The sequence below is a fragment of the Tachyglossus aculeatus genome, chromosome 19 (genome assembly GCF_015852505.1).
Source record: "Tachyglossus aculeatus isolate mTacAcu1 chromosome 19, mTacAcu1.pri, whole genome shotgun sequence".
Lineage (NCBI taxonomy): Eukaryota > Metazoa > Chordata > Mammalia > Monotremata > Tachyglossidae > Tachyglossus > Tachyglossus aculeatus.
The window spans coordinates 901,659-928,717 of record NC_052084.1 but is presented as its reverse complement, the minus strand read 5'-3'; the positions used below and the strand labels follow the sequence as shown (position 1 = coordinate 928,717).

The window sequence follows — 27,059 nt, the reverse complement described above, 5'->3', positions numbered from 1 at the left end:
GGCAGGAGGAGACACAAGGGGAACAGAAATGAGGACATTAGCCGGATTCATTCATTCATTCATTCATTCATTCATTCAGTACAGTGCTCTGCACACAGTAAGCGCTCAATCAATACGATTGATGATTCATTCAATCGTATTGATTGAGCGCTTACTGCGTGCCGAGCATCGTCATCGATCGTATTTATCGAGCGCTTACTGTGTGCAGAGCACCGCACTAAGCGCTTGGGAAGTCCAAGTTGGCAACATCTAGAGACGGTCCCTACCCAATAGTGGGCTCACAGTCTAAAAGGGGGAGACAGAGAACAAAACCAAACCTACTAACAAAATAAAATAAATAGAATAGATATGGACAAGGAAAATATTTATTTATTTATTTAATCAATCAATCGTATTTATTAAGCACTTACTGTGTGCAGAGCACTGGACTAAGCGCTTGGGAAGTCCAAGTTCGTCATCATCATCATCAATCGTATTTATTGAGCTCTTACTATGTGTAGAGCACTGCACTAAGCGCTTGGGAAGTCCAAGTTGGCAACATCTAGAGACGGTCCCTACCCAACAGTGGGCTCACAGTCTAAAAGGGGGAGGCAGAGAACGAAACCAAACATCCTAACAAAATAAAATAAATAGGATAGATATGGACAAGGAAAATATTTATTTATTTATTTATTTATAATCAATCAATCAATCGTATTTATTAAGCGCTTACTGTGTGCAGAGCACTGGACAAAGCGCTTGGGAAGTCCAGGTTCGTCATCATCATCATCATCAATCGTATTTATTGAGCGCTTACTATGTGCAGAGCACTGTACTCAGCGCTTGGGAAGTACAAATTGGCAACATCTAGAGACAGTCCCTACCCAACAGTGGGCTCACAGTCTAAAAGGGGGAGAGCACTGGACTAAGCGCTTGGAAAATACAATTCGGCACCATATCGAGACGGTCCCTACCCAACAACGGGCTCACAGTCTAGAAGGGGGAGACAGACAGCAAAACAGAACAAGTAGACGGGTGTTCATTCATTCATTCAATCGTATGTATTGAGCGCTTACTGTGTGCAGAGCACTGGACTAAGCGCTTGGGAAGTCCAAGTGGCAAAATATAGAGACAGGCCCTACCCAACAACGGGCTCACAGTCTAGAAGGGGGAGACAGCAAAACAGAACAAGTAGACGGGTGTTCATTCATTCATTCAATCGCATTTATTGAGCGCTTACTGTGTGCAGAGCACTGGACTAAGCGCTTGGAAAATACAATTCGGCACCATGTAGAGACAGTCCCTACCCGACAACGGGCTCACAGTCTAGAAGGGGGAGACAGCAAAACAGAACAAGTAGACAGGTGTTCATTCATTCTTTCAATCGTATTTATTGAGCGCTTACTGTGTGCAGAGCACTGGACTAAGCGCTTGGAAAATACAATTCGGCACCATGTAGAGACAGTCCCTACCCGACAACGGGCTCACAGTCTAGAAGGGGGAGACAGCAAAACAGAACAAGTAGACAGGTGTTCATTCATTCATTCAATCGTATTTATTGAGCACTTACTGTGTGCAGAGCACTGGACTAAGCACTTGGGAAGTCCAAGTTGGCGACTTCTAGAGATGGGCCCTACCCAACAGTGGGCTCACAGTCTAGAAGACGCTTGGACAGATGGACCAACTGAGGCCCGTCTACACCCCCAGCCCCTTCCAAGACAGGGGCAGGGATTCGCAAGCGTGCACTAGCCAAAATGGGGCGGGGGGGGGGGGGGTGGCGTCCTGTTCAGTGGACCCTCCGGACTGGGGCTTCGGGGGATGCGGGCGCGTCGGTCCCTTGCCCTCCCATTACTCCCTCCCAAGTATCTCCCAAGTCAAGAAGCAGCGTGGCTCAGTGGAAAGAGCCCGGGCTTCGGAGTCAGAGGTCGTGGGTTCAAATCCCGGCTCCGCCAACCGTCAGCTGGGCGACTTTGGGCAAGCCACTTCACTTCTCTGCTTGGAGAAGCAGCGTGGCTCAGTGGAAAAGGGCCCGGGCTTTGGAGTCAGAGGTCGTGGGTTCAAATCCCGGCTCTGCCACTTGTCAGCTGGGTGACTTTGGGCAAGTCACTTCACTTCTCTGGGCCTCAGTTCCCTCATCTGGAAAATGGGGATGAAGACCATGAGCCCCACAGGGGACAACCTGACCACCTTGTAACCTCCCCAGCGCTTAGAACAGTGCTTTGCACATAGTAAGCGCTTAATAAATGCCATTACTATTATTATTATTATTCTCTGGGCCTCAGTTACCTCATCTGGAAAATGGGGATTAAGATTGTGAGCTCCACGTGGGACAACCTGATCGCCTTGCATCCCCCCAGCGTTTAGAACAGTGCTTTGCACAGAGTAAGCACTTAACAAATACCATTATTATTATTATTATTATCAGTGTAGGATGACTAAGGCCCTGGGGACAGGGCGATGGGGAACCAGGACCTGCTGGTTCCAGGCGGTCTGTCAATCATACTTAATCATGATGATGGCATTTATTAAGCGCTTACTGTGTGCAAAGCACTGTTCTAAGCGCTGGAGAGGTTACAAGGTGATAAGCTCTTACTGTGTGCAGAGCACTGTACTGAGCGCTTGGGAGAGTACAATACAACAACAAACAGACACATCCCCTACCCACAATGAGCTCACAGTTTACATTTCATGGTAAGCGCCCAACAAATACCCTAATTATCATTATTATTCCATGAGGGTAGGATGCTGCTCTGACCGTGTCCGTAATTATTTTTTTAATGGTATTTTTGAAGCACTTACTAAGTGCCTGTATATATGTTTATACATATTTATTACTCTATTTATTTTACTTGTACATATCTATTCTATTTATTTTATTTTGTTAATACGTTTTGTTTTGTTGTCTGCCTCCCCCTTCTAGACTGTGAGCCCACTGTTGGGTAGGGACCGTCTCTATATGTTGCCAACTTGGACTTCCCAAGTGCTTAGTACAGTGCTCTGCACACAGTAAGCGCTCAATAAATACAATTGATTGATTGATTGATAGGCCCTCTACTACGTGCTGGGGACGATACAAGCTAATCAAGTTAGACACTTTTAGACTCCCCCCTTTTAGACTCCCCCCTTTTAGACTGTGAGCCCACTGTTGGGTAGGGACTGTCTCTATATGTTGCCAATTTGTACTTCCCAAGCGCTTAGTACAGTGCTCTGCACATAGTAAGCGCTCAATAAATACGATTGATGATGATGATAGACACAGCCCGTGTCCCACATGGGGCTCAAGGCCCTAAACTCCATTTTACAGGTGAAGGAAATTGAGGCGCAGAGAAGTGAAGCGACTTGCCCAAGGTCACACAACAGACAAGCGGCAGAGTCAGAATTCGAACCCACATCCTATAGACTCCTTGGCCCGGGCTCTAACTACTAGGCCATGCTGTTTTTCAGAAGGTGGAGATGGTAACGTTATCAATCCATCATTGATACTTATTGAGACTTAGTGTGTGCAGAGCACTGTACTAAGCACTTGGAAGAGTCCAATACAGCAGCATTAGCAGTCACATTCCCTGCCTTCAACAAGTCGGGAAACCCAGGATTCCCCCCAAACCTGGACTGACCCAACAGCATTTGTGTACATATCTTTAAATTATATCTTCTCGACTGTGAGCCCACTGTTCCCAAGCGCTTAGTACAGTGCTCTGCACACAGTCAGCGCTCAATAAATACGATTGAATGAATATTACAAATTACTTACTTTTTCATATTAATGCCTGCCTCCCCTCCAGACTGTACGCTCGGCATGGGCAGGAACGTGTCTGCTAATTCTGTTGTAATCAATCAATCATTTATTGAGCACTTACTGTGTGCAGAGCACTGTACTAATCAATCAATCAATCAATCGTATTTATTGAGCGCTTACTGTGTGCACAGCACTGTACTAAGCGCTTGGGAAGTCCAAGTTGGCAACATCTAGAGACAGTCCCTACCCAACAGTGGGCTCACAGTCTAAAAGGGGGAGACGGAGAACAAAACCAAACATACTAACAAAATAAAATAAATAGAACAGATATGTACAAGTAAAATAAATAAATAAATAGAATAATAAATATGTACAAACATATACTGTATTCCCTCAAGTGTCTAGTACAGTGCTCTGCCTATAGTAAATGCTCAATAAATAGCGCTGAGTGATTGATTGACCCAAGCTGGTCTGGATTTGGAGTAATAATCTGAACAGGGCATCTACCTCCTTCCCCTCCCCACAACACCTGTATATATGTGTATATGTTTGTACATATTTATTACTCTATTTATTTTATTTGTACATCTTTATTCTATTTATTTTGTTAATATGTTTTGTTTCGTTCTCTGTCTCCCCCTCCTAGACTGTGAGCCCACTGTTGGGTAGGGACCGTCTCTAGATGTTCCCAACTTGTACTTCCCAAGCGCTTAGTGCAGTGCTCTGCACACAGTAAGCCCTCAATAAATACGATTGAATGAATCAATCAATCGATCAAACGATTGATTGATGAAATGAATGAATCTACAGATACAGAGAATACAGAGAGCTGTACTGAATCATCATCATCATCAATTGAATTTATTGAGCGCTTACTATGTGCAGAGCACTGTACTAAGTGCTTGGGAAGTACAAGTTGGCAACATCTAGAGACAGTTCCTACCCAATAATGGGCTCACAGTCTAAACGGGGGAGACAGAGAACAAAACCAAACATACTAGCAAAATAAAATAAATAGGATAGATAGGTACAAGTAAAATAAATAGAGTAATAAATATGTACAAACATATATGTATGCATATACATATACATATATGTATATATGTACATACAGAGAACAAAACCAAACATACTAACAAAATAAAATAGAATAGATATGTACAAGTAAAATAAATAAATGCTTTCAGAGAACAACAGAAGTCAGACATTCCCGGCTGCTGGTATCCACCCCAGTGCTTAGTATAGTGCCTGGCACAAAGTAAGCGCTTAACAAATGCCATTATTATTATTATTATTATTAATGGCATTATTAATAGCAACGATAGACTGTGAGCCCACTGTTGGGTAGGGACTGTCTCCATATGTTGCCAATTTGTACTTCCCAAGCGCTTAGTACAGTGCTCTGCACATAGTAAGCGCTCAATAAATACTATTGATGATGGTAATAATAGATTATTACATCAATATTTAATTGACTTTAATGTCATCATTATTATTCATAATTAATAATTAAGACTGTGAGCCCACTGTTGGGTAGGGACTATCTCTATATGTTGCCAACTTGTACTTCCCAAGCGCTTAGTACAGTGCTCTGCACACAATAAGCGCTCAGTAAATACGATTGATTGATATTATTATTAATAGTAATGATAATAATAGTATTTGTTAAGCACTTACTATGTGCAAAGCACTGTTCTAAGCGCTGGGGAGGATACAAGGTGATCAGGTTGTACCATGTGGGGCTCACACTCTTAATCCCCATTTTACAGAGGAGGTAACTGAGGCCCAGAGAATAATAATAATAGTAATAATGATGGTATTTGTTGAGCGCTTACTATGTGCAAAGCACTGTTCTAAGCGCTGGGGAGGATACAAGGTGATCAGGTTGTCCCACGTGGGGGTCACCGTCTTAATCCCCATTTTACAGAGGAGGTAACTGAGGCCCAGAGAATAATAATAATAATAATAATAATAATAATAATAATAATAATAATAATGATGATGATGGTATTTGCTAAGCACTTACTATGTGCAAAGCACTGTTCTAAGAGCTGGGAAGGTTACAAGGCGATCACGTTGTCCCACGTGGGGCTCACCGTCTTAATCCCCATTTTACAGAGGAGGTAACTGAGGCCCAGAGAAGTTAAGTCCATTCATTCATTTATTCAATCGTATTTATTGAGCACTTACTGTATGCAGAGCAATCAATCAACAATCAGTAGTATTTATTGAGCGCTTACTGTGTGCAGAGCACTGTACTAAGCGCTTGGGAAGTACAAGTTGGCAACATATAGAGACAGTCTGGACTAAGTGCTTGGGAAGTTAAGTGACTTGCCCAAGGTCACACAGCTGACAACTGGCGGAGTCAGGATTTGAACCCATCCAAATGGGTTCAATGGAGTCTTAATCTCCATTTTACAGATCTCCATTTTACAGATGAGGCAACTGAGGCCCAGAGAAGTGAAGTGACTTGCCCAAAGTCACACAGCTGACAATTGGCAGAGCCGGGATTTGAACCCATGACCTCTGACTCCCAAGCGCGGGCTCATTATTATTATTATTATTATTATTATTATTATTATTATTATTATTATTATTATTATTATTATTGTCAGGGCACTTATAGTTGCCCCTCCCGCTTGCAGGTTTTCCAGGGCCTGGCTCTAAACATCCCTGTGACTCCCCTGAAAGGCGGGTTTTATGGTCTGATAATAATAATAATAATAATGATGGTATTTGTGCAGGGCACTGTACTAAGCGCTTGGGAAGTACAAGGCGGCCACATGAAGTCGAGGTGGAGGTCCTGATTTGTTGAGAAGCAGCGTGGCTCAGTGGAGAGAGCCCGGCCTTGGGAGCCAGAGATAATAATAATAATAATAATAATAATAATAATAATAATGACATTTATTAAGCGCTTACTACGTGCAAAGCACTGTTCTAAGCGCTGGGGAGGTTACAAGGCGATCAGGTTGTCCCACAGGGGGGCTCCAGTCTTAATCGCCATTTTACAGATGAGGCAACTGAGGCCCAGAAAAGTGAAGTGACTTGCCCAAAGTCACCCAGGTGACAATTGGCAGAGCCGGGATTTGAACCCATGACCTCTGACTCCAAAGCCCAGGCTCTTTCCACTGAGCCACGCTGCTTCAAATTATGCTTCAGATTATGGGTTCAAATCCCGGCTCTGCCTTGTAACCTCTCCAGCGCTTAGAACAGTGCTTTGCACATAGTGAGTGTTTAACAAATACCATCATTATTATTATTATTCTCTGGGCCTCAGTGACCTCATCTGGAAAATGGGGATGAAGACTGGGAGCCCCCCGTGGGACAACCTGATTACTTTGTAACTTCTCCAGCGCTTAGAACAGTGCTCTGCACATAGTAAGCGCTTAACAAATACCATCATTATTATTATTATTCTCTGGGCCTCGGTGACCTCATCTGGAAATTGGGGATGAGGACTGGGGGCACCAGGTGGGACAACCTGATTACCGTGTAACCTCTCCAGCGCTTAGCACAGTGCTCTGCACATAGTAAGCACTTAACAAATACCATCATCATTATTATTCTTCTCTGGGCCTCGGTGACCTCATCTGGAAATTGGGGATGAAGACTAGGGGCACCAGGTGGGACCACCCGATTACCCTGTAACCTCTCCAGCATTTACAACAGTGTTCTGTACATAGTAAGTGTTTAACAATTACCATCATTATTATTATTATTCTCTGGACCTCGGTGACCTCATCTGGAAATTGGGGATGAAGACTGGGGGCACGAGGTGGGACAACGCGATTACCTTGTAACCTCTCCAGCGCTTACAACAGTGTTTTGTACATAGTAAGTGTTTAATAAATACCATCATTATTATTATTATTCTCTGGGCCTCGGTGACCTCATCTGGAAATTGGGGATGAACACTGGGGGCCCCAGGTGGGACAACCTTGTAACCTCTCCAGCGCTTACAACAGTGTTTTGTACATAGTAAGTGTTTAACAATTACCATTATTATTATTCTCTGGACCTCGGTGACCTCATCTGGAAAATGGGGATGAAGACTGGGGGCACCAGGTGGGACAACCCGATTACCTTGTAACCTCTCCAGCGCTTAGAACAGTGCTTTGCACAGAGTAAGCGCTTAACAAATACCATCATTATTATTATTATTCTCTGGGCCTCAGTGACCTCATCTGGAAAATAGGGATGAAGACTAGGGACAACCCGATTACCTTGTAACCTCTCCAACGCTTAGAACAGTGCTTTGCACCTCATCTGGAAATTGGGGGTGAAGACTGGGGGCCCCAGGTGGGACAACCCGATTACCTTATAACCTCTCCATCGCTTAGAGCAGTGCCCACTGTTGGGTAGGGACCGTCTCTCTATGTTGCCAACTTGTACTTCCCAAGCGCTTAGTCCAGTGCTCTGCACACAGTAAGCGCTCAATAAATACGATTGATTGATTGATTTGCACCTCATCTGGAAATTGGGGGTGAAGACTGCGGGCCCCAGGTGGGACAACCCGATTACCTTGTAACCTCCCCAGTTTTAGACTGTGAGCCCACTTTTTAGACTGTGAGCCCACTGCTGAGTAGGGACTGTCTCTATAGGTCGCCAATTTGTACTTCCCAAGCGCTTAGTACAGTGCTCTGCACATAGTAAGTGCTCAATAAATACGATTGATTGATTGATTTGCACCTCATCTGGAAATTGGGGGTGAAGACTGCGGGCCCCAGGTGGGACAACCCGATTACCTTGTAACCTCCCCAGTTTTAGACTGTGAGCCCACTTTTTAGACTGTGAGCCCACTGCTGAGTAGGGACTGTCTCTATAGGTCGCCAATTTGTACTTCCCAAGCGCTTAGTACAGTGCTCTGCACATAGTAAGTGCTCAATAAGTATGATTGATTGATTGACACCAGTGCTTGGCACTTATTAAGCGCTTAACTAACACCATGGTTATGATGGTGTTATATCTTGGTTACGATGCTTATATATCATGGTTATATCCTTTAGCCTGTGAGCCCACTGTTGGGTAGGGACTGTCTCTCTATGTTGCCAACTTGGACTTCCCAAGCGCTTAGTCCAGTGCTCAGCACCCAGTAAGCGCTCAATAAATACGATTGATTGATTGATGGATGGATGGATGATTTTATTATTATTAAAAAAGGGCCGGCTCCGGGGAGTGGCTGCACCCCCTTCTTATCCCCCCGGGTTGGAGGGGCTGGGGGTGCAGTGGGGGGTCCCTGGGGGGGGGGGGTCCTAAGGGGTGGGGGTCTCTGGCTCCCCCCCCCTCCCCCAGGCCCATCCTCTGCGGGCACCCGGGATCGCATTGCGCACCAGGGGAGGGGGTCCAGCCCAGCCCCTTCCCCTGATCATCATCATCATCAATTGTATTAATTGGGCGCTTACTATGTGCAGAGCACTGGACTAAGCGCTTGGACCCGCTCCCCCTGATGAGGACCCCCTCCCCCACTTGAAGACCCCCTCCCCCACCCGAAGACCCCCTCCCCCAGCCGGGGGTCCCCTCCCACCCGCCCCCCGCCCCCCCCCCGTTACCTTCCACTTTGGTGAGCGTCAAGACGGGGCTGTTGCAGGCGCTGAGGGGGGCCACCCTGGCCGAGTGCTTTTTCATCCTGAGACCCCCGGGACCCCCGGGACCCCCGGGACCCCCGGCCCCCCTACATCCTGGGCGGTGGGAGGCCCCTGTGCCCCCCCGCAGCCTGGCACTGGGGCCCCAGGGCCCAGGCCCGGCCGAGTGGGTGGGAGGGTGATGGGGGGGGTGATGGAGGGCTGGGTGGGGGGGTGATGGAGGGGTGGGGGGGCGACAGAGGGGTGGGAGGGTGGGCTTCTCCCCCACAGCCCGGCCCCGGCTGCCCATGCGACCCCCCAACCCCGCAGTCCCCCTGCCACCACTCGCACCCCCGACTTCAGCCGGAGAAAAAACGTCACAGGCCCAAACCCCTCCCTCCATCCCCTCCCCTCCATCCCCTGTCCTCCCCCTTTCTAGACTGGGAGCCCGCTGTTGGGTAGGGACCGTCTCTAGACGTTGCCAACTTGGACTTCCCAAGCGCTCAGTACAGTGCCCTGCGCACGGTCGGCGCTCAGTAAATAGGACTGAAGGAAGGGATGAACCAGGAGCGGCCCCCGGCCTGTCCCCAGCATCCTCCGTTCGGCCCACTGTTGGGCAGGGACTGTCTCTATATGTTGCCAACTTGGACTTCCCAAGCGCTTAGTCCAGTGCTCTGCACACAGTAAGCGCTCAATAAATACGACTGATTGATGGATTGATAATAGTGATGGCATTTGTGAAGCGCTTACTATGTGCGAAGCGCTGACTGATTGATAATAGCGATGGCATTTGTGAAGCGCTTACTATAATGATAATAATAATAATGATGATGGCATTTATTAAGCGCTTACTATGTGCAAAGCACTGTTCTAAGCGCTGGGGAGGATACAAGGTGATCAGGTTGTCCCACGGGGGGCTCACAGTCTTCACTCCCATTTGACAGATGAGGTAACTGAGGCCCAGAGAAGCGAAGTGACTTGCCCAAAGTCACCCAGCTGACAAGTGGTGGAGGCGGGATTTGAACCCATGACCTCGGACTCCCAAGCCCGGGCTCTTTCCACTGAGCCACGCTGCTTCTCTAATAGTGATGGCATTTGTGAAGCGCTTACTATGTGCGAAGCACTGTTCGAAGCGCTGGTTGATTGATAATTGTGATGGCATTTGTGAAGCGCTTACTATGTGCGAAGCGCTGATTGATTGATAATAGCGATGGCATTTGTGAAGCGCTTACTATAATGATAATAATAATAATGATGATGGCATTTATTAAGCACTTACTATGTGCAAAGCACTGTTCTAAGCACTGGGGAGATTACAAGGTGATCAGGTTGTCCCACGGGGGGGCTCACAGTCTTCACTCCCATTTGACAGATGAGGTAACTGAGGCCCAGAGAAGCGAAGTGACTTGCCCAAAGTCACCCAGCTGACAAGTGGTGGAGGCGGGATTTGAACCCATGACCTCGGACTCCCAAGCCCGGGCTCTTTCCACTGAGCCACGCTGCTTCTCTAATAGTGATGGCATTTGTGAAGCGCTTACTATGTGCGAAGCACTGTTCGAAGCGCTGGTTGATTGATAATTGTGATGGCATTTGTGAAGCGCTTACTATAATAATAATAATAATAATAATGATGGCATTTGTTAAGCGCTTACTATGTGCAAAGCACTGTTCTAAGCCCTGGGGAGGATACAAGGTGATCAGGTGGTCCCACGGGGGGCTCACAGTCTTCATCCCCATTTTACAGATGAGGGAACTGAGGCCCAGAGAAGCGACGTGACTTGCCCAAAGTCACCCAGCTGACAAGTGGTGGAGCCGGGATTTGAACCCATGACCTCGGACTCCCAAGCCCGGGCTCCTTCCACTGAGCCACGCTGCTTCTCTAATAGTGATGGCTTTTTTGAAGCACTTACTATGTGCAAAGCACTGTTCGAAGCGCTGATTGATTGATAACAGGGATGGCATTTGTGAAGCGCTTACTATGTGCGAAGCACTGTTCGAAGCGCTGGAGGGCTACAGGGTGATCAGGTTGTCCCACGGGGGGGCTCACAGTCTTCATCCCCATTTGACAGATGAGGTCACTGAGGCACAGAGAAGTGAAGTGACTGGCCTAAGGTCACACAGCAGACATGGGGCAGAGCAGGGATTAGAACCCATGACCTCTGACCCCCAAGTCTGGGCTCTTTCCACTGAGCCACGCTGCTTCTCGTACAGTGTGCTAAGCACTGTGCTAAGCGCTGCGGACAGGCCGTGGGGGGCTGAGCCCGGGCCCCCCCATGGGTTCTCATCCCCGCTGTTGGGTAGGGACCGTCTCTGTAAGTTGCCAACTTGTACTTCCCAAGCGCTTAGTCCAGTGCTCTGCACACAGTAAGCGCTCAATAAATATGACTGACTGACTGAATGAATGAATAAATACAACTGAATGAAGGAATCCCAGCTTCGATAATAATATCATTATTAAGAATAATAATGATGGTATCATCATTATTATTAATACTAATGATAATGATGGCATTTGTTAAGCGCTTACTATGTGCTAAGCACTGTTCTGAGCGCCGGGGAGGTTACAAGGTGATCAGGTTGTCCCACTGGGGGCTCACAGTTTTCATCCCCATTTTACAGATGAGGTGACTGGGGCCCAGAGAAGTTAAGTGACTCACCCCAAATCACCCGGCTGACAATTGGCAGAGTCAGGATTTGAACCCACAACCTCTGACTCCCAAGCCCGGGCTCTTTCCATTGAGCCACGCTGCTTCTCTAATGATGGCATTTGTTAAGCGCTTACTATGTGCCTAGCACTGTTCTAAGCGCTGGGGAGGTTACAAAGTGATCAGGTTGTCCCACGGGGGGCTCACAGTCTTCATCCCCATTTTACAGATGAGGGAACTGAGGCCCAGAGAAGTGAAGTGACTCGCCCAAAGTCACCCAGCTGACAACTGGCGGAGCCGGGATTTGAACCCACGACCTCTGACTCCCAAGCCCGTGCTCTTTCCATTGAGCCACGCTGCACTTGCCCGCTGTGTGACTTTGGGCAAGTCGCTTCGCTTCTCTGGGCCTCAGTTCCCTCCTCTGCAAAATGGGGATGAAGACTGGGAGCCCCACGTGGGACAACCTGATCACCTTGTATCTCCCCCAACGCTTAGAACAGTGCTTGGCACATAGTAAGCGCTTAACAACTACCATTGGCATTATTGTATTGACACCTGCCGACTTGTTTTGTTGTCTGTCTCCCCCTTCTAGACTATGAGCCCGTTGTTGGGTAGGGACCGTCTCTAGATGTTCCCAACTTGGACTTCCCAAGCGCTTAGTACAGTGCTCGGCGCATAGTCAGCGCTCAATAAATACGACTGAATGAATGAATGAATCAGAGGGTTCTGCGGGTTCTAATCCCGGCTCAGCCACTGATCAACTTTATGACTTTGGACACATCACTTGACTTCTCTGCGCCTCACTTCCCTCATCTGTAAAATGGGGATTATTAATAATAATAATAATGATGGAATTTGTTAAGCGCTTACTATGTGCCGAGCACTGTTCTAAGCGCTGGGGGGGGGGGGGGATACAGGGCAATCAGGTTGTCCCACGTGGGACTCCCGCTTTTAATCCCCATTTTACAGATGAGGTAACCGAGGCACAGAGAAGTTAAGTGATTTGCCCAAGGTCACACAGCAGACAAGTGGCGGAGCCGGGATTAGAACCCATGCTCTTTCCACTAAGCCACGCTGCTTCTAATAATAATAATGATGGTATTTGTTAAGCACTTACTATGTGCCAAGCACTGTTCTAAGCGCTGGGGGGGATACAAGGTAATCAGGTTGTCCCACGGGGGGCTCACAGTCTTCATCCTCGTTTTACAGACGAGGGAACTGAGGCCCAGAGAAGTTAAGTGACTTTCCCAAAGTCACACAGCTGACAAGTGGTGGAGCCGGAATTAGAACCCATGACCTCCGACTCCCAAGCCAAGGCTCTTTCCACTGAGCCATGTGAGCCCCTCACGGGGCAACCTGATTACCTTGTATCTACCCCAGCGCTTAGAACAGTGCTCAGCACATAGTAAGCGCTTAACAAATGCCATTATTATTATTATTATTATTCTCTGGGCCTCATTCAGTCATATTTATTGAGCACTTACTGTGTACAGGGCACTGTACTAAGTGCTAGGGAGAGTGCAATGCAACAATAGACACATTCCCTGCCCACAACAAGCTTACAGCCTAGGGGAGGGGAGACAGACATTAATAGAAATAAATAAATTACAGCTATGTACGGAAATTGCGTATGTACAGTTCGCTCATCTGGAAAGCGCTTAGTACAGTGCTCTGCACACAGTAAGCGCTCAATAAATACGATTGAATGAATGAAATTCACTGTCTCCCCCTTTTAGACTGTGAGCCCACTGTTGGGTAGGGACTGTTTCTATATGTTGCCAACTTGTACTTCCCAAGCGCTTAGTACAGTGTTCTGCACACAGTAAGCGCTCAATAAATACGATTGATTGATTGATTGATTGATTGAAATGAATGGAAAATGGGAACTGAGATTGTGAGCCCCACGCGGGACAGGGACTGCGCCCAACCCGATTTGCTCGTATCCACCCCAGTGCTTAGAACAGTACCTGGCACCTAGTAAGCGCTTAATGAATACCATTGTTATCATCATTATTATTATTATTATTACAACATAACAATAAACAGACACTTTCTCTGCCCACAACGAGCTTACAATCTAGAGCTTCAGTCTACAATCCAGCCTCCCCTCCGCCCGCCCCGGGAACACAGCTCTGGTCTAAGACCCTCCATCCCCTGCCGCACTCAGCTCTGCTCCTAGACCCTCCAATCGACCATTATTGACGACACCTCTCCTCCAGGAAGCCTTCCCTGACTGAAATGAATGGAAAATGGAAAAAATGAAATGAATGGAAAAATGGGAATTGAGATTGTGAGCCCCACGCGGGACAGGGACTGCGCCCAACCCGATTTGCTCATATCCACCCCAATGCTTAGAACGGTGCCCGGCACCTAGTAAGCGCTTAATGAATACCATCGTTATTATCATTATTATTATTATTACAACATAACAATAAACAGACACATTCCCTGCCCACAACAAGCTTACAATCTAGAGCTACAGTCTACAATCCAGCCTCCCCTCCTCCCGTCCCGGGAACACAGCACTGGTCTAAGACCCTCCATCCCCCATTGTGAGCCCACCCGTGGGACAACCTAATCACCTTGTAACCTCCCCAGCGCTTAGAACAGTGCTTTGCACGTAGTAAGCGCTTAATAAATGCCATCATCATCATCATCATCATCCCCTGCCGCACATAGCTCTGCTCCTGGACCCTCCAATCGGTCCTTATCGACGGCACCTCTCCTCCAGGAAGTCTTCCCTGACTGAGCCCTCCTCTCCTCTTCTTCCACTCCCTTCTACACCACTCACACTTGCTCCTTCATTCATCTTTACTTGTACATATTTATTCTATCTATTTTATTCTGTTAATATGTTTTGTTTTGTTCTCTGTCTCCCCCTTTTAGACTGTGAGCCCATTGTTGGGTAGGGACTGTCTCTATATGTTGCCAACTTGGACTTCCCAAGCGCTTAGTACAGTGCTCTGCACACAGTAAGCGCTCAATAAATACGATTGATTGATTCCCCTCAGCACCTATGCATATGTCTGTAATTTATTTATTTATCTATCTATTTATTTATCTGGCCCAGTCCCTGCGGACCCAGCAGCTGGCGGTCCTGAGATGATCAATCAATCAATCAATCAATCGTATTTATTGAGCGCTTACTGTGTGCAGAGCACTGTACTAAGCGCTTGGGAAGTACAAGTTGGCAACATATAGAGACGGTCCCTACCCAACAGTGGGCTCACAGTCTAAAAGGGGGAGACAGAGAACAAAACCAAACATACTAACAAAATAAAATAAATAGAATAGATATGTACAAGTAAAATAAATAAATAAATAGAGTAATAAATAGGTACAAACATATATACATATATACAGGTGCTGTGGGGAAGGGAAGGAGGTAAAGGGAAGGTTCCGGCAGGGGCCATTCCTGGCGAGGGATCTGGGGGTGCCTGGAATTCCGGGGAGCAGGCTGGCAACGCTCAATCTCAGGTCCGGGCCGGAGGAATCTAAGCTTGGATTAAGCTCCTCAGTGGGCAGCGGGTGCCCATCCCAAACAGGGCATGAGCTGGAGACAGAAGCCAGGCCCGAGGGCACTTAAGTGATTGGCACGGTGATGGAGCCAAGAAAGAAGTTCATTACATTAAGAAGCCGCCCGCTACCCGATCAAGAGAGGACGGCCGAGCCGCGGGCACCTTCGCGGGCCAAGTCGGGCAGACGGGTCCAGGGGGATGTCCGAAACGGACGGGCCCAGCTGCCACGTCGGTCTGCAGATGGCCACGGGGCGCGTTTCGGAAATGCGGCAAAACACCCGTAGTTCCCTCCTGAAACCGTCGGCAATCCAATCCGGTGTTCCGGAAAACGTAAGGGAACGGCACTGGGGCCTGGAAACGGGAGACCAGGCCTCATCTGTTTGTCTGGAGTTCAGCACAGAGTCGGCGCTTAATCACTATCCTCATCACCCAGAATTCTCTCTATGGCCCTATGGTCCTCTGGACACCATAACCCTGATCAATCAATCAATCAATCAATCGTATTTATTGAGCGCTTACTGTGTCGGCACTGGGGCCTGGAAACGGGAGACCAGGCCTCATCTGTTTGTCTGGAGTTCAGCACAGCGTCGGCGCTTAATCACTATCCTCATCACCCAGAATTCTCTCTATGGCCCTATGGTCCTCTGGACACCATAACCCTGATCAATCAATCAATCAATCGTATTTATTGAGCGCTTACTGTGTGCAGAGCACTGGACTGAGCGCTTGGGAAGTCCAAGTTGGCAACATATAGAGACGGTCCTTACCCAACAGTGGGCTCACAGTCTAGAAGGGGGAGACACAGGACAAAACAAAACAGGCTCCCTGCCCTGCTTGCCCCTGTACCGAATCAATCAATCAATCAATCAATCATATTTATTGAGCGCTTACTGTGTGCAGAGCACTGGACTAAGTGCTTGGAAAGTACAAGTTGGCAACATATAGAGACAGTCCCTACCCAACAGCGGGCTCACAGTCTAAAAGGGGGAGACAGAGAACAAAACCAAACATACTAACAAAATAAAATAAATAGAATAGATATGTACAATTAAAATAAATAAATAAATAGAGTAATAAATATGTACAAACATATATACATATATACAGGTGCTGTGGGGAAGAGAAGGAGGTAAGGTGAATACATCCAATACCGTGGGCATCACACACCACCTGCATCTTGCCTTGTTTATACCCAAGGGGGTGAAGCAGAAGGAGCTGGGTTCTAATCCCAGCGCTGCCACTTGTCCGCTGTGAAACCCTGGGCAAGTCGCTTAACTCCTCTGTGCCTCAGTTCCCTCCCTTGTAAAACGGAGATTAAGATGGTGAGCGCCACGAGGGGCAGAGATGGGTCCAACCAATTTGCTTGACATCCATCCAGCGCTCAGTACGGTGCCTGGCACCTAATAAATGCTTAACAAATACTACGATTATTCTGATTAGCGGTAAACATTTTTATGTCTGTGTTCCCCATGGGAGAGTAAACTTCTGGTGGGCAGGGATTGTGTTACTGCTCGGTGATAACCTTTCCGAGCGTTCAGAACAGTGCCTGGCACCCGGCAGACCCTCAGTAAAGACAGCTATTGCCCCTCCTCCCCTAGTCCCACGTACACGAAGGAGATGCTTACAAGCCCACTTGTGGATCAGGCCCCCAGACTGGACAGTGTCCTGCATTTGCACCACGCTTAGAACAGTGCTTTGCACATATTAAGCACTTAATAAATGCCATTATTATTATTATTATTATTATTATTATTAAACTGGGATCACCGGTGCCTTGGGCTCCCCGGCTATGCCCAGCCATGCCCTGCCCCAGAACCAAACGCCATCGGCCTCGGTCACCCCCGCGACCGTGTCCGCACTGCGGGCGAGATGCCCTGCCCAGCTCCTGAGCCACCCCAACTGCCCCCATCCCAACCCAGCCTCCCCGGAAGACACCAAAGGCCCCGGTGTCATTCGCCGCCTTCCGGAGCCGAATTCAAATCCCAGGAATCTGGGAAGCTCGCCAACGGGTCCTTAGCAATCCAAAGAATAATCAGTCCTGGCTCCACCGGTGATTAATATCCCTGGCTCGAATTCCAGCCTGTGCCTGCAGAAGCAGAGATTCATTTTCTCCCCCCAGAACCCACCTTGGCTTTCACCCCACGGTGTCCCGGAGGCCTCAGTTTCCCCAGAACTCTGGGACCAGCCATCCCCACCCTCCGCGTCACCTCCTAGCCGACCCTCCGGACCCGACGGAGTGAATGAGGAGGCCCCGGACTAAAGGGAACAGTGCCAGGAGCTAGGAAGTGGAGAATTCCCCCTAATAAATAGGCCTTGCTGAGTCTTTCGATGTGGATTTCAACCAGGAGGGAAACTGGACCGAATTGGGTGCAGTGAAGGCGGGGAATGCATTCTCAAACCCTGGGGGTGACTTCATCCGCAAAATATTGTTATGGTGTAATATTAATAATAATTATGGTATTTGTTAAGTACCTACTACGTGCCAAGCACTGTTTTAAGCACTGGGGAAGATACAAAGTAGGCTGTCCAACGTGGGGCTCACAGTCTTAATCCCCATTTTCCAGATGACGTACCTCAGGGCCAGAGAAGTGAAGTGACTTGCCCAAGGTCACAGAGCGGACAAGTGGCGGAGCCAGGATTAGAACCCATGACCTTCCAACTCCCAGGCCCAGGCTGTATGCACTACACCACACCTCCAAAGTGCATAGTACAGTGTTCTGCATACAGTGGGCTCTCAATAAATACGACTGAATGAATAAAATGGGGATTAAGATTGCGCGCCCCATGTGGGACAGGGGCTGTATCCAACCCGATTTGCTTGTACCCTCACCGGTGCTTATACATATTTACTATTTTATTTATTTTGTTAATGATGCACATATAGCTTCAATTCTATTTATTCTGATGACTTGACACCTGTCCTCATGTTTTGTTTTGTTGTCTGTCTCCCCCTTCTAGACTGTGAGCCCGCTGTTGGGTAGGGTCCGTCTCTAGATGTTGCCAACTTGGACTTCCCAAGCGCTTAGTACAGTGCTCTGCACACAGTAAGCGCTCAATAAACTTACGCGCTCAATAGACTTAGTCTAAGTGCTCAATAAATGCGATTGAATGAATGAATGAATGCCAAGCACTGTCCACTGTCCGAGGTCGGGGGCCAGCACCTGTATATATGTATGTTTGTACATATTTATTACTCTATTTATTTATTTAACCTGTACATATCTATTCTATTTAATTTTGTTAGTATGTTTGGTTTTGTTCTCTGTCTCCCCCTTTTAGACTGTGAGCCCACTGTTGGGTAGGGACTGTCTCTAGATGTTACGAACTTGTACTTCCCAAGCGCTTAGTACAGTGCTCTGCACACAGTAAGCGCTCAATAAATATGATTGACTGACTGACTGACTGACTGTCCACATGTTTTGTTTTGTTGTCCGTCTCCCCCTTCTAGACTGTGAGACCGTTGTTGGGTAGGGACCATCTCTATATATTGCCAACTTGGATTTCCCAAGCGCTTAGTCCAGTGCTCTGCACACAGTAAGCGCTCAATAAATACGACTGAATGAATAAATGAATGCCAAGCACTGTCTACATGCTTTGTTTTGATGTCCGTCTCCCCCTTCTAGACTGTGAGCCCGTTGTTGGGTAGAGACCGTCTCTAGATGTTGCCAACTTGGACTTCCCAAGCGCTTAGTCCAGTGCTCTGCACACAGTAAGCGCTCAATAAATACGACTGAATGAATAAATGAATGCCAAGCACTGTCTACATGTTTTGTTTTGTTGTCCGTCTCCCCCTTCTAGACTGTGAGCCCGCTGTTGGGTAGGGACCGTCTCTAGATGTTGCCAACTTGGACTCCCCAAGCGCTTAGTCCAGTGCTCTGCACACAGTATGCGCTCAATAAATACGATTGAATGAATAAATGAAAGCCAAGTACTGTCCACATGTTTTGTTTTGTTGTCCGTCTCCCCCTTCTAGACTGTGAGCCCGCTGTTGGGTAGGGACCGTCTCTAGATGTTCCCAACTTGGACTTCCCAAGCGCTTAGTCCGGCACTCTGCACACGGTAAGCGCTCAATAAATACGATTGAATGACTGCCTGGAGCATAGTAAGTGCTTAACAAACACCACTACTATTATTATTATCGAAGGTGGCAGATGCGGGAATTCCAGCTGCCAGGAAAAACGCCAAGGAAGGCCGAATATCAAGGCCGGGCTCGCTGCTAACCCGGGTAAGCGTTGGGGCCTGCCTGGAGAGACGAACTGTGCCCGGGGGAGGGGAGGGAACGGTTCTTCCCAGAAATGATCCCGCCGGTCGGGCATATGCGGTTGGCAAATCTCTCTCATCCCCCGGAAACGCGGCTTTGAGAGCAGGAAACCGACCGCGGCGAGTCAATGCTATTACCGCGAGTGCAAACACAGGTGACACGCACCAACCCGCGCGTGCAAACACAGGTGACAGTTGGTGTCACAAAGAGTTGCACCCGGTGGGGACCCGGCCTCGGCGAGGGTGGGGGAAAAGTTGCAGGGAACTTCAACTAATAAAACAATTTGGTCCACGTTTCCCCACTCCTCAAGAACCTCTAGTTGTTGCCAGTGTCCACCTCCACATCAAATAAAAACTCCTCACCGTCGGGTTTAAAGCCTTGCCCCCTCCTATCTCACCTCGCTACTCTTCTACTCCAACCCAGCCTGCACGCTTCGCTCCTCTAAATCATCAATCGTATTTATTGAGCGCTTACTGTGTGCAGAGCACCGTACTAAGCGCATGGGAAGTACAAATTGGCAACATATAGAGACAGTCCCTACCCAACAGTGGGCTCACAGTCTAAAATGCCAACCTTCTCACAGTATCGCCATCTCGTCTATCCACCAGTGCAGTGGTCTTAATATAATTCTGTACATTTAAAGCCCACCTGCAGGATCCACGGGGTAAATGGAAGGGGAAAACGCCTGCCAACGTCGCAGACGCTGTTGCCGTAGGACGTCGTAGACAGTCAGTTGGCCTAATGGAGGGAGCATCGGCCCTGGAGTTAGAGGACTTGGGTTCTAGTCCCGGCTCTGCCGCTTGCCTGCTGTGTGGCCTTGGGCAAGTCACTTTACTTCTCTGTGCTTCAGCTCCCTCATCTGCAAAATGGGAATTCGGTATCTGTGCTCCCTCCTACTTAGAATGTGAGCTCCATGTGGGACCTGATTGACGTGTGTCTACCCCAGAGCTTAGTACGGTGTTGCCAATTTGTACTTCCCAAGCGCTTAGTACAGTGCTCTGCACATAGTAAGCGCTCAATAAATACGATTGATTGATTGATTGATTGGCCCAGTCTTCTGAAAATGCCTTCAGGTTGTTTCTGACCCGTAGCGACTCCATGGACACACACTCTTCAGAATGACCCATCTTCTATTATGAAGTCGCTCTGGAATGTGTATCCATAGAGTTTTCTTGATAAAGATACGGAAATGGCTTACCATTGCCTTCTTCTGCGCAGTAAAGCCTTGAGTCTCTGCCATTGTCTTGGATCAATATTTTGATCCCTTGATCATCTGCCTTTGACTCTTTCCCATGCCTGTAGATATGTATATATGTTTGTATGTATTTATTACTCTATTTCATTTGTACATATTGTATTTTATTTTATTAATATGTTTTGTTTTGTTCTCTGTCTCCCCCTTCTAGACTGTGAGCCCACCGTTGGGTAGGGACCGTCTCTATATGTTGCCAACTTGGACTTCCCAAGCGCTTAGTACAGTGCTCTGCACACAGTAAGCGCTCAATAAATACGATTGAATGAATGAATGAATGAATCTCCCGGCTGACCTCTTGCCCATGCCTGTCCTATGGCCTGGAACAAGAGCTTAGTACAGTGCTCTGCACACAGTAAGTGCTCAATAAATACGATTGATTGATTGGAACGCCCTCCCGCTTCAAATACAAGCGTCCACCACTCTCCCCACTTTCAAATCCTTCCTAAAATCACCTCCTCCAAGAGGCCTTCCTTTATTAAGCCCTTAATTCCTCTTCCTCCTCTCCCTTCTGCATTGTCTACGCACTTGTGTCTGTGCCCCTTAAGGACTCTGATCCTCACCCCACCAACACATGTACATCTCCTGGTATTCTGCCGCTTCTCCTCGCTGTCATTTATTTTAATGTCTGACTCTCCCTCTAGACCAGCAGGGAACGGTTCTGTCAGCTCTGTTGTACTGCACCCTCCCCAGTGATTAGTACAGTACTCTGCACATAGCAAACGCTCAATAAATACCATCGATGATGATGATGGACTGTAAATTCCTTGTGGGGTGGGAACCTGTCTACCAACTTTATTGATGGTACTTTCCCAAGAGCTTAATAGAGCGCTCTGCACTCAGTAAGTGCTCAATAAATACCATTTATGGATTGATCGATTAACAGTAAGAACATCCGACCCTGTGCTACGCCTTCACTGGCTCCGCCCAGGACCCTGATGATGATGATGGCATTTGTTAAACGCTTTCTACGTGCCAGACAATGTACTATGCGCTGGTAGACTCTTGTCTACGGCAGTGTCACCAGAAGCCTGGGAGGAAGTGGGTGTTGATTGTCCTCCTGACATCGGTTCTAATGGTTGGGGTGGACCCCTAATTCTCTCCCAGTGACCCAGCAGGGACCAACCAAAACCCCTAATTCTCTCCCAGGGATCCAGCATGGACCACCAACACCCCAAATTCTCTCTCAGTGACCTACCACGGACCACCCAACCCCCTTAATTCTCTCCCAGTGACCCAGTGCTGACCATTCAACACCCTTAATTCTCTCCCAGTGACCCAGTGCTGACCATTCAACACCCTTAATTCTCTCCCAGTGACCCAGTGCTGACCATTCAACACCCTTAATTCTCTCCCAGTGACTTAGCACGGACTATCAAACGCCCCTAATTCTCTCCCAGTGGCCCAGCACAGATCATCCACCATCTCTGAGTCTCCCCTCTCCATCCACAACTCTCCCCCAGTGACCCGGCGGGGACCGTTCAACACCCCTGACTCTCAATCAATCAATCAATCAATCAATCGTATTTATTGAGCGCTTACTATGTGCAGAGCACTGTACTAAGTGCTTGGGAAGTACAAATTGGCAACACATAGAGACAGTCCCTACCCAACAGTGGGCTCACAGTCTAAAAGGGGGAGACAGAGAACAGAACCAAACATACCAACAAAATAAAATAAATAGGATAGAAATGTACAAGTAAATTAAATAAATAAATAAATAAATAGAGTAATAAATATGTACAACCATATATACATATAAACAGGTGCTGTGGGGAAGGGAAGGAGGTAAGACGGGGGGATGGAGAGGGGGACGAGGGGGAGAGGAAAGAAGGGGCTCAGTCTGGGAAGGCCTCCTGGAGGAGGTGAGCTCTCAGCAGGGCCTTGAAGGGAGGAAGAGAGCTAGCTTGGCGGATGGGCAGAGGGAGGGCATTCCAGGCCCGGGGGATGACGTGGGCCGGGGGTCGACGGCGGGACAGGCGAGAATGAGGTACAGCGAGGAGATTAGCGGTGGAGGAGCGGAGGGTGCGGGCTGGGCAGTAGAAGGAGAGAAGGGAGGTGAGGTAGGAGGGGGCGAGGGGATGGACAGCCTTGAAGCCCAGGGTGAGGAGTTTCTGCCTGATGCGCAGATTGATCGGTAGCCATTGGAGGTTTTTGAGGAGGGGAGTAATATGCCCAGAGTGTTTCTGGACAAAGATAATCCGGGCAGCAGCATGAAGTATGGACTGAAGTGGAGAGAGACACGAGGATGGGAGATCAGAGAGAAGGCTGGTGCAGTAGTCCAGACGGGATAGGATGAGAGCTTGAATGAGCAGGGTAGCGGTTGGGATGGAGAGGAAAGGGCGGATCTTGGCAATGTTGCTCCCCTGGTGACCCGGCACAGATTCTCCCCTCTCCAACCAAGTCTCTCCAAGTGACTCGGAGGGGGCCACCCAACACCCCTGATTCTCCCCTCTCCATCCCTGCCTCCTCCGGTGACCCAGCAATGGCGCTCGTCCATGGATCTGTCCAAACCCCTCGGGACATGCCGGTGTTTCCGGCTGCTCAGTTTCCCGTGGGAATGGATTCCCGTGCTCACCACCCACTGGGGAAGATGGGCTTCCTGGTGTTTGTTTAAGCCTGCCACCCTCCAGTCTCTACAAGTTCCCCTACTGGGTGTAGGACACCATTCTGGGCACAGAGCACAGTACCAGGAGCCTGTTTGGTATTTCACAAATAAGGAAAATGAGACCCAGAGAGGTTAACGGCTTGCCCGAGGTCACAGAGCACCCTTCCCTTCTAGACTGTGAGCCCGCTGCTGGGTAGGGACCGTCTCTATATGTCGCAAACTTGGACTTCCCAAGCGCTTAGTACAGGGCTCAGCACACAGTAAGCGCTCAATAAATACGATTGAAGGAATGAACAGCTGGGTGGCAGAGCTGGGAATAGGACCCAGGCCTCCCTCTTCCCAGTCCCACAGTCTCTCCATTTGGCTGCGATCGACCGACTGAAATTCCTTTCCCGAAAAGGGCCTGCTGGGGCTGGCCCGGCCCCAGGGACCCAGGAAAATCCCGCTGGGCAGGAAGCTGCCCGGGCCGTGCGCGGCTCCGGGAAGTGTGGCATCGGGAGGCTCCGTCCCTTCCAGAGATTTCCTGGGTGACACCAGGAGCGCCACCCGGCTCTCCTTTTAGACTGTGAGCCCACTGTTGGGTAGGGACTGTCTCTGTATGTTGCCAATTTGTACTTCCCAAGCGCTTACTACAGTGCTCTGCACATAGTAAGCGCTCAATAAATACGATTGATGATGATGATGATGGTCCGCAACGTCCTCTGCCCCCATGACCCCAGCTGCGGGGCCCGGCTCTCCTGGCCCTCTGCCTTGAGTCCTTGCCCGCCCCATCCCCACAGCCAGCTGATGCACCAGATATGATTTGGCCGCGGGAAACACGAGCCCGCTTCCACCGACTCCTCTTTATTTTTTTGCATTTGTTAAAAGCTTAATACGTGCCCAGGTATTGTCCTAAACGCTGGGGGAGATGCAAGGAAATCTGGTTGGACGCAGTGGGGCTCACGGTCTTAACCCCATTTTACAGATGAGGGAACTGAGGCCTAGAGAAGCGAAGTGACTCAGCCAAGGTCACACAGCACACAAATGATGGAGCCGGGACTAGACCCCGGGGCCTTCTTACTCCCAGGCCTGGGCTCTAGATCAGGTGACTTTGGGCAAGACACCGGACCTCTCTGGACCTCAGTTTCCTCCTCTGTAAAAGGGGCATTCAAGGCCTACTCTTCCTCCCTCCTAGACTGAGAATCCCATGTCAGTTAGCTAGTCAGTTAATCATATTTCTTGAGCACTTACTGTGGGCAGAGCAGTGTATTGAAAACTTGGGGGAGAATCAATCAATCAATCGTATTTATTGAGCGCTTACTGTGTGCAGAGCACTGTACTAAGCGCTTGGGAAGTACAAGTTGGCAACATATAGAGACAGTCCCTACCCAACAGTGGGCTCACAGTCAAAAAGGGGGAGACAGAGAACAAAACCAAACATACTAACAAAATAAAATAACTAGAATAGATATGTACAAGTAAAATAAATAAATAAATAGAGTAATAAATCTGTACAAACATATATACATATATAAAGGTGCTGTGGGGAAGGGAAGGAGGTAAGATGGGGGGAATGGAGAGGGGAGAAGCAGCACGGCCCAGTGGAAAGAGCCCGGGCTTGGGAGTCAGAGGTCATGGGTTCTAATCCCGGCTCCGCCACATGTCTGCTGTGTGACCTTGGGCAAGTCACTTCACTTCTCTGAGCCTCAGTGACCTCATCTGTAAAATGGGGATTAAGACTGTGAGCCCCACGTGGGACAACCTGATCACCTTGTATCCCCCCCAGCGCTTAGAACAGTGCTTTGCACATAGTAAGTGCTTAACAAATGCTATTATTATTATTATTATTACAGACATGTTCCCTGCCCACAATCAGCTTACAGTCTAGAGGGGGAGAAAGACGTTAATATAACAAATGCCATTATTATTATTATTATTATATTATTACAGACATACTCCCTGCCCACAATCAGCTTACAGTCTAGAGGAGGAGAAAGACGTTAATTTAAATAAATACATGACAGATATGAACATAAGTGCTGTGGGGCTGGGAGGGCGGATGAATAAAAGGAGCAAGGCAGGGTGATGCAGAGGGAGTGGGAGAAGAGGACCTCCTTCCCTTCCCCACAGCACCTGTATATATGTATATATGTTTGTACATATTTGTTACTCTATCTATTTATTTATTTATTTTACTTGTACATATCTATTCTATTTATTTTATTTTGTTAGTATGTTGGTTTTGTTCTCTGTCTCCCCTTTTAGACTGTGAGCCCACTGTTGGGTAGGGACTGTCTCTAGATGTTGCCAACTTGGACTTCCCAAGCGCTTAGTACAGTGCTCTGCACACAGTAAGCGCTCAATAAATACGATTGATGATGATGATGATGAAAGGAGGCCTCTTGGAGAAGATGGGTCTTCAATAAGGTTTTGAAGTAGGGAGTCACTGTCTGTTGGATACGAGGAGGGAGGGCATTCCATGCCAGAGGCGGGATGTGGGTCAACAACAAGATAGTTGAGATTGAGGTACACTAAGTAGGTTCATTCAATCGTATTTATTGAGCGCTTACTGTGTGCAGAGCACTGTAGGTTTCCACTGAGCAGCGTGGCTCGGTGGAAAGAGCCCGGGCTTTGGAGTCAGAGGTTCGAATCCTGGCTCCACCCCATGTCTGCTGTGTGACCTTGGGCAAGTCACTTTACTTCTCTGAGCCTCAGTGACCTCATCTGTAAAATGGGGACTAAGACTGTGAGCCCCATGTGGGGCGAACTGATCACCTGGTATCCTCCCCAGCGCTTAGAACAGTGCTTTGCACATAGTAAGCGCTTAACAAATGCCATTATTATTATTATTATTCCCCCTTTTAGACTGTGAGCCCACTGTCGGGTAGGGACTGTCTCTATATGTTGCCAATTTGTACTTCCCAAGCGCTTAGTACAGTGCTCTGCACACAGTAAGCGCTCAATAAATACGATTGATGATGATGACGACGATTACAGGAGCAAAGAGGGCAGGCTGGATTATAGTAGGAAAGCAGAGAGGTGAGGTAGGAGGGGGCACGGAGACTGAGGGGTTCAAAGCCAGTGGTAAATCAATCAATCAATCAATCAATCAATCGTATTTATTGAGCGCTTACTATGTGCAGAGCACTGTACTAAGCGCTTGGGAAGTACAAATTGGCAACACATAGAGACAGTCCCTACCCAACAGTGGGCTCACAGTCTAAAAGGTGGGCTCACAGTCTAAAAGAGTTTCTGTGTGGGGAACTGACTCTGTCCAGGCTGATTATCTCATCCCCAAAGAGGTCAGCGCTTCAAGTGCGAGCACGGACACGGGGAGGAAGAGTTAGTCCAGTGCTCTGCACATAGTAAGCGCTCAATAAATACGATTGATTGAATGAATGAATGGTTCAGAGAGCCACCATTTTGGTCTTTTTGGCCCTGACAGGGGGCACGCAAGCTTTGTCCAAGAACCCTGGGCTGGGGGGTGCTAACGCCACTCTGGGGGCTATTGCCTCTCTCA

At 48.2% G+C, this 27,059-nt stretch overlaps 1 protein-coding gene across 2 annotated transcripts in view; it reads right to left on the bottom strand.

The window, feature by feature from the left end:
• Nucleotides 1–27,059, bottom strand: part of SLC35F3 (solute carrier family 35 member F3) — an 89,743-nt gene that overhangs the window by 37,020 nt on the left and 25,664 nt on the right. Inside the window, exon 1 of one of the 2 annotated variants that reach the window (XM_038761198.1) lies at nucleotides 9,265–9,340. The exons of the other annotated variant lie outside the window; for it this stretch is intronic. Coding sequence (XP_038617126.1) covers nucleotides 9,265–9,340 — 76 coding nt within the window. Of the gene's footprint in view, nucleotides 1–9,264; nucleotides 9,341–27,059 lie in introns of those variants that run through there. 2 annotated transcript variants of the gene reach the window in all.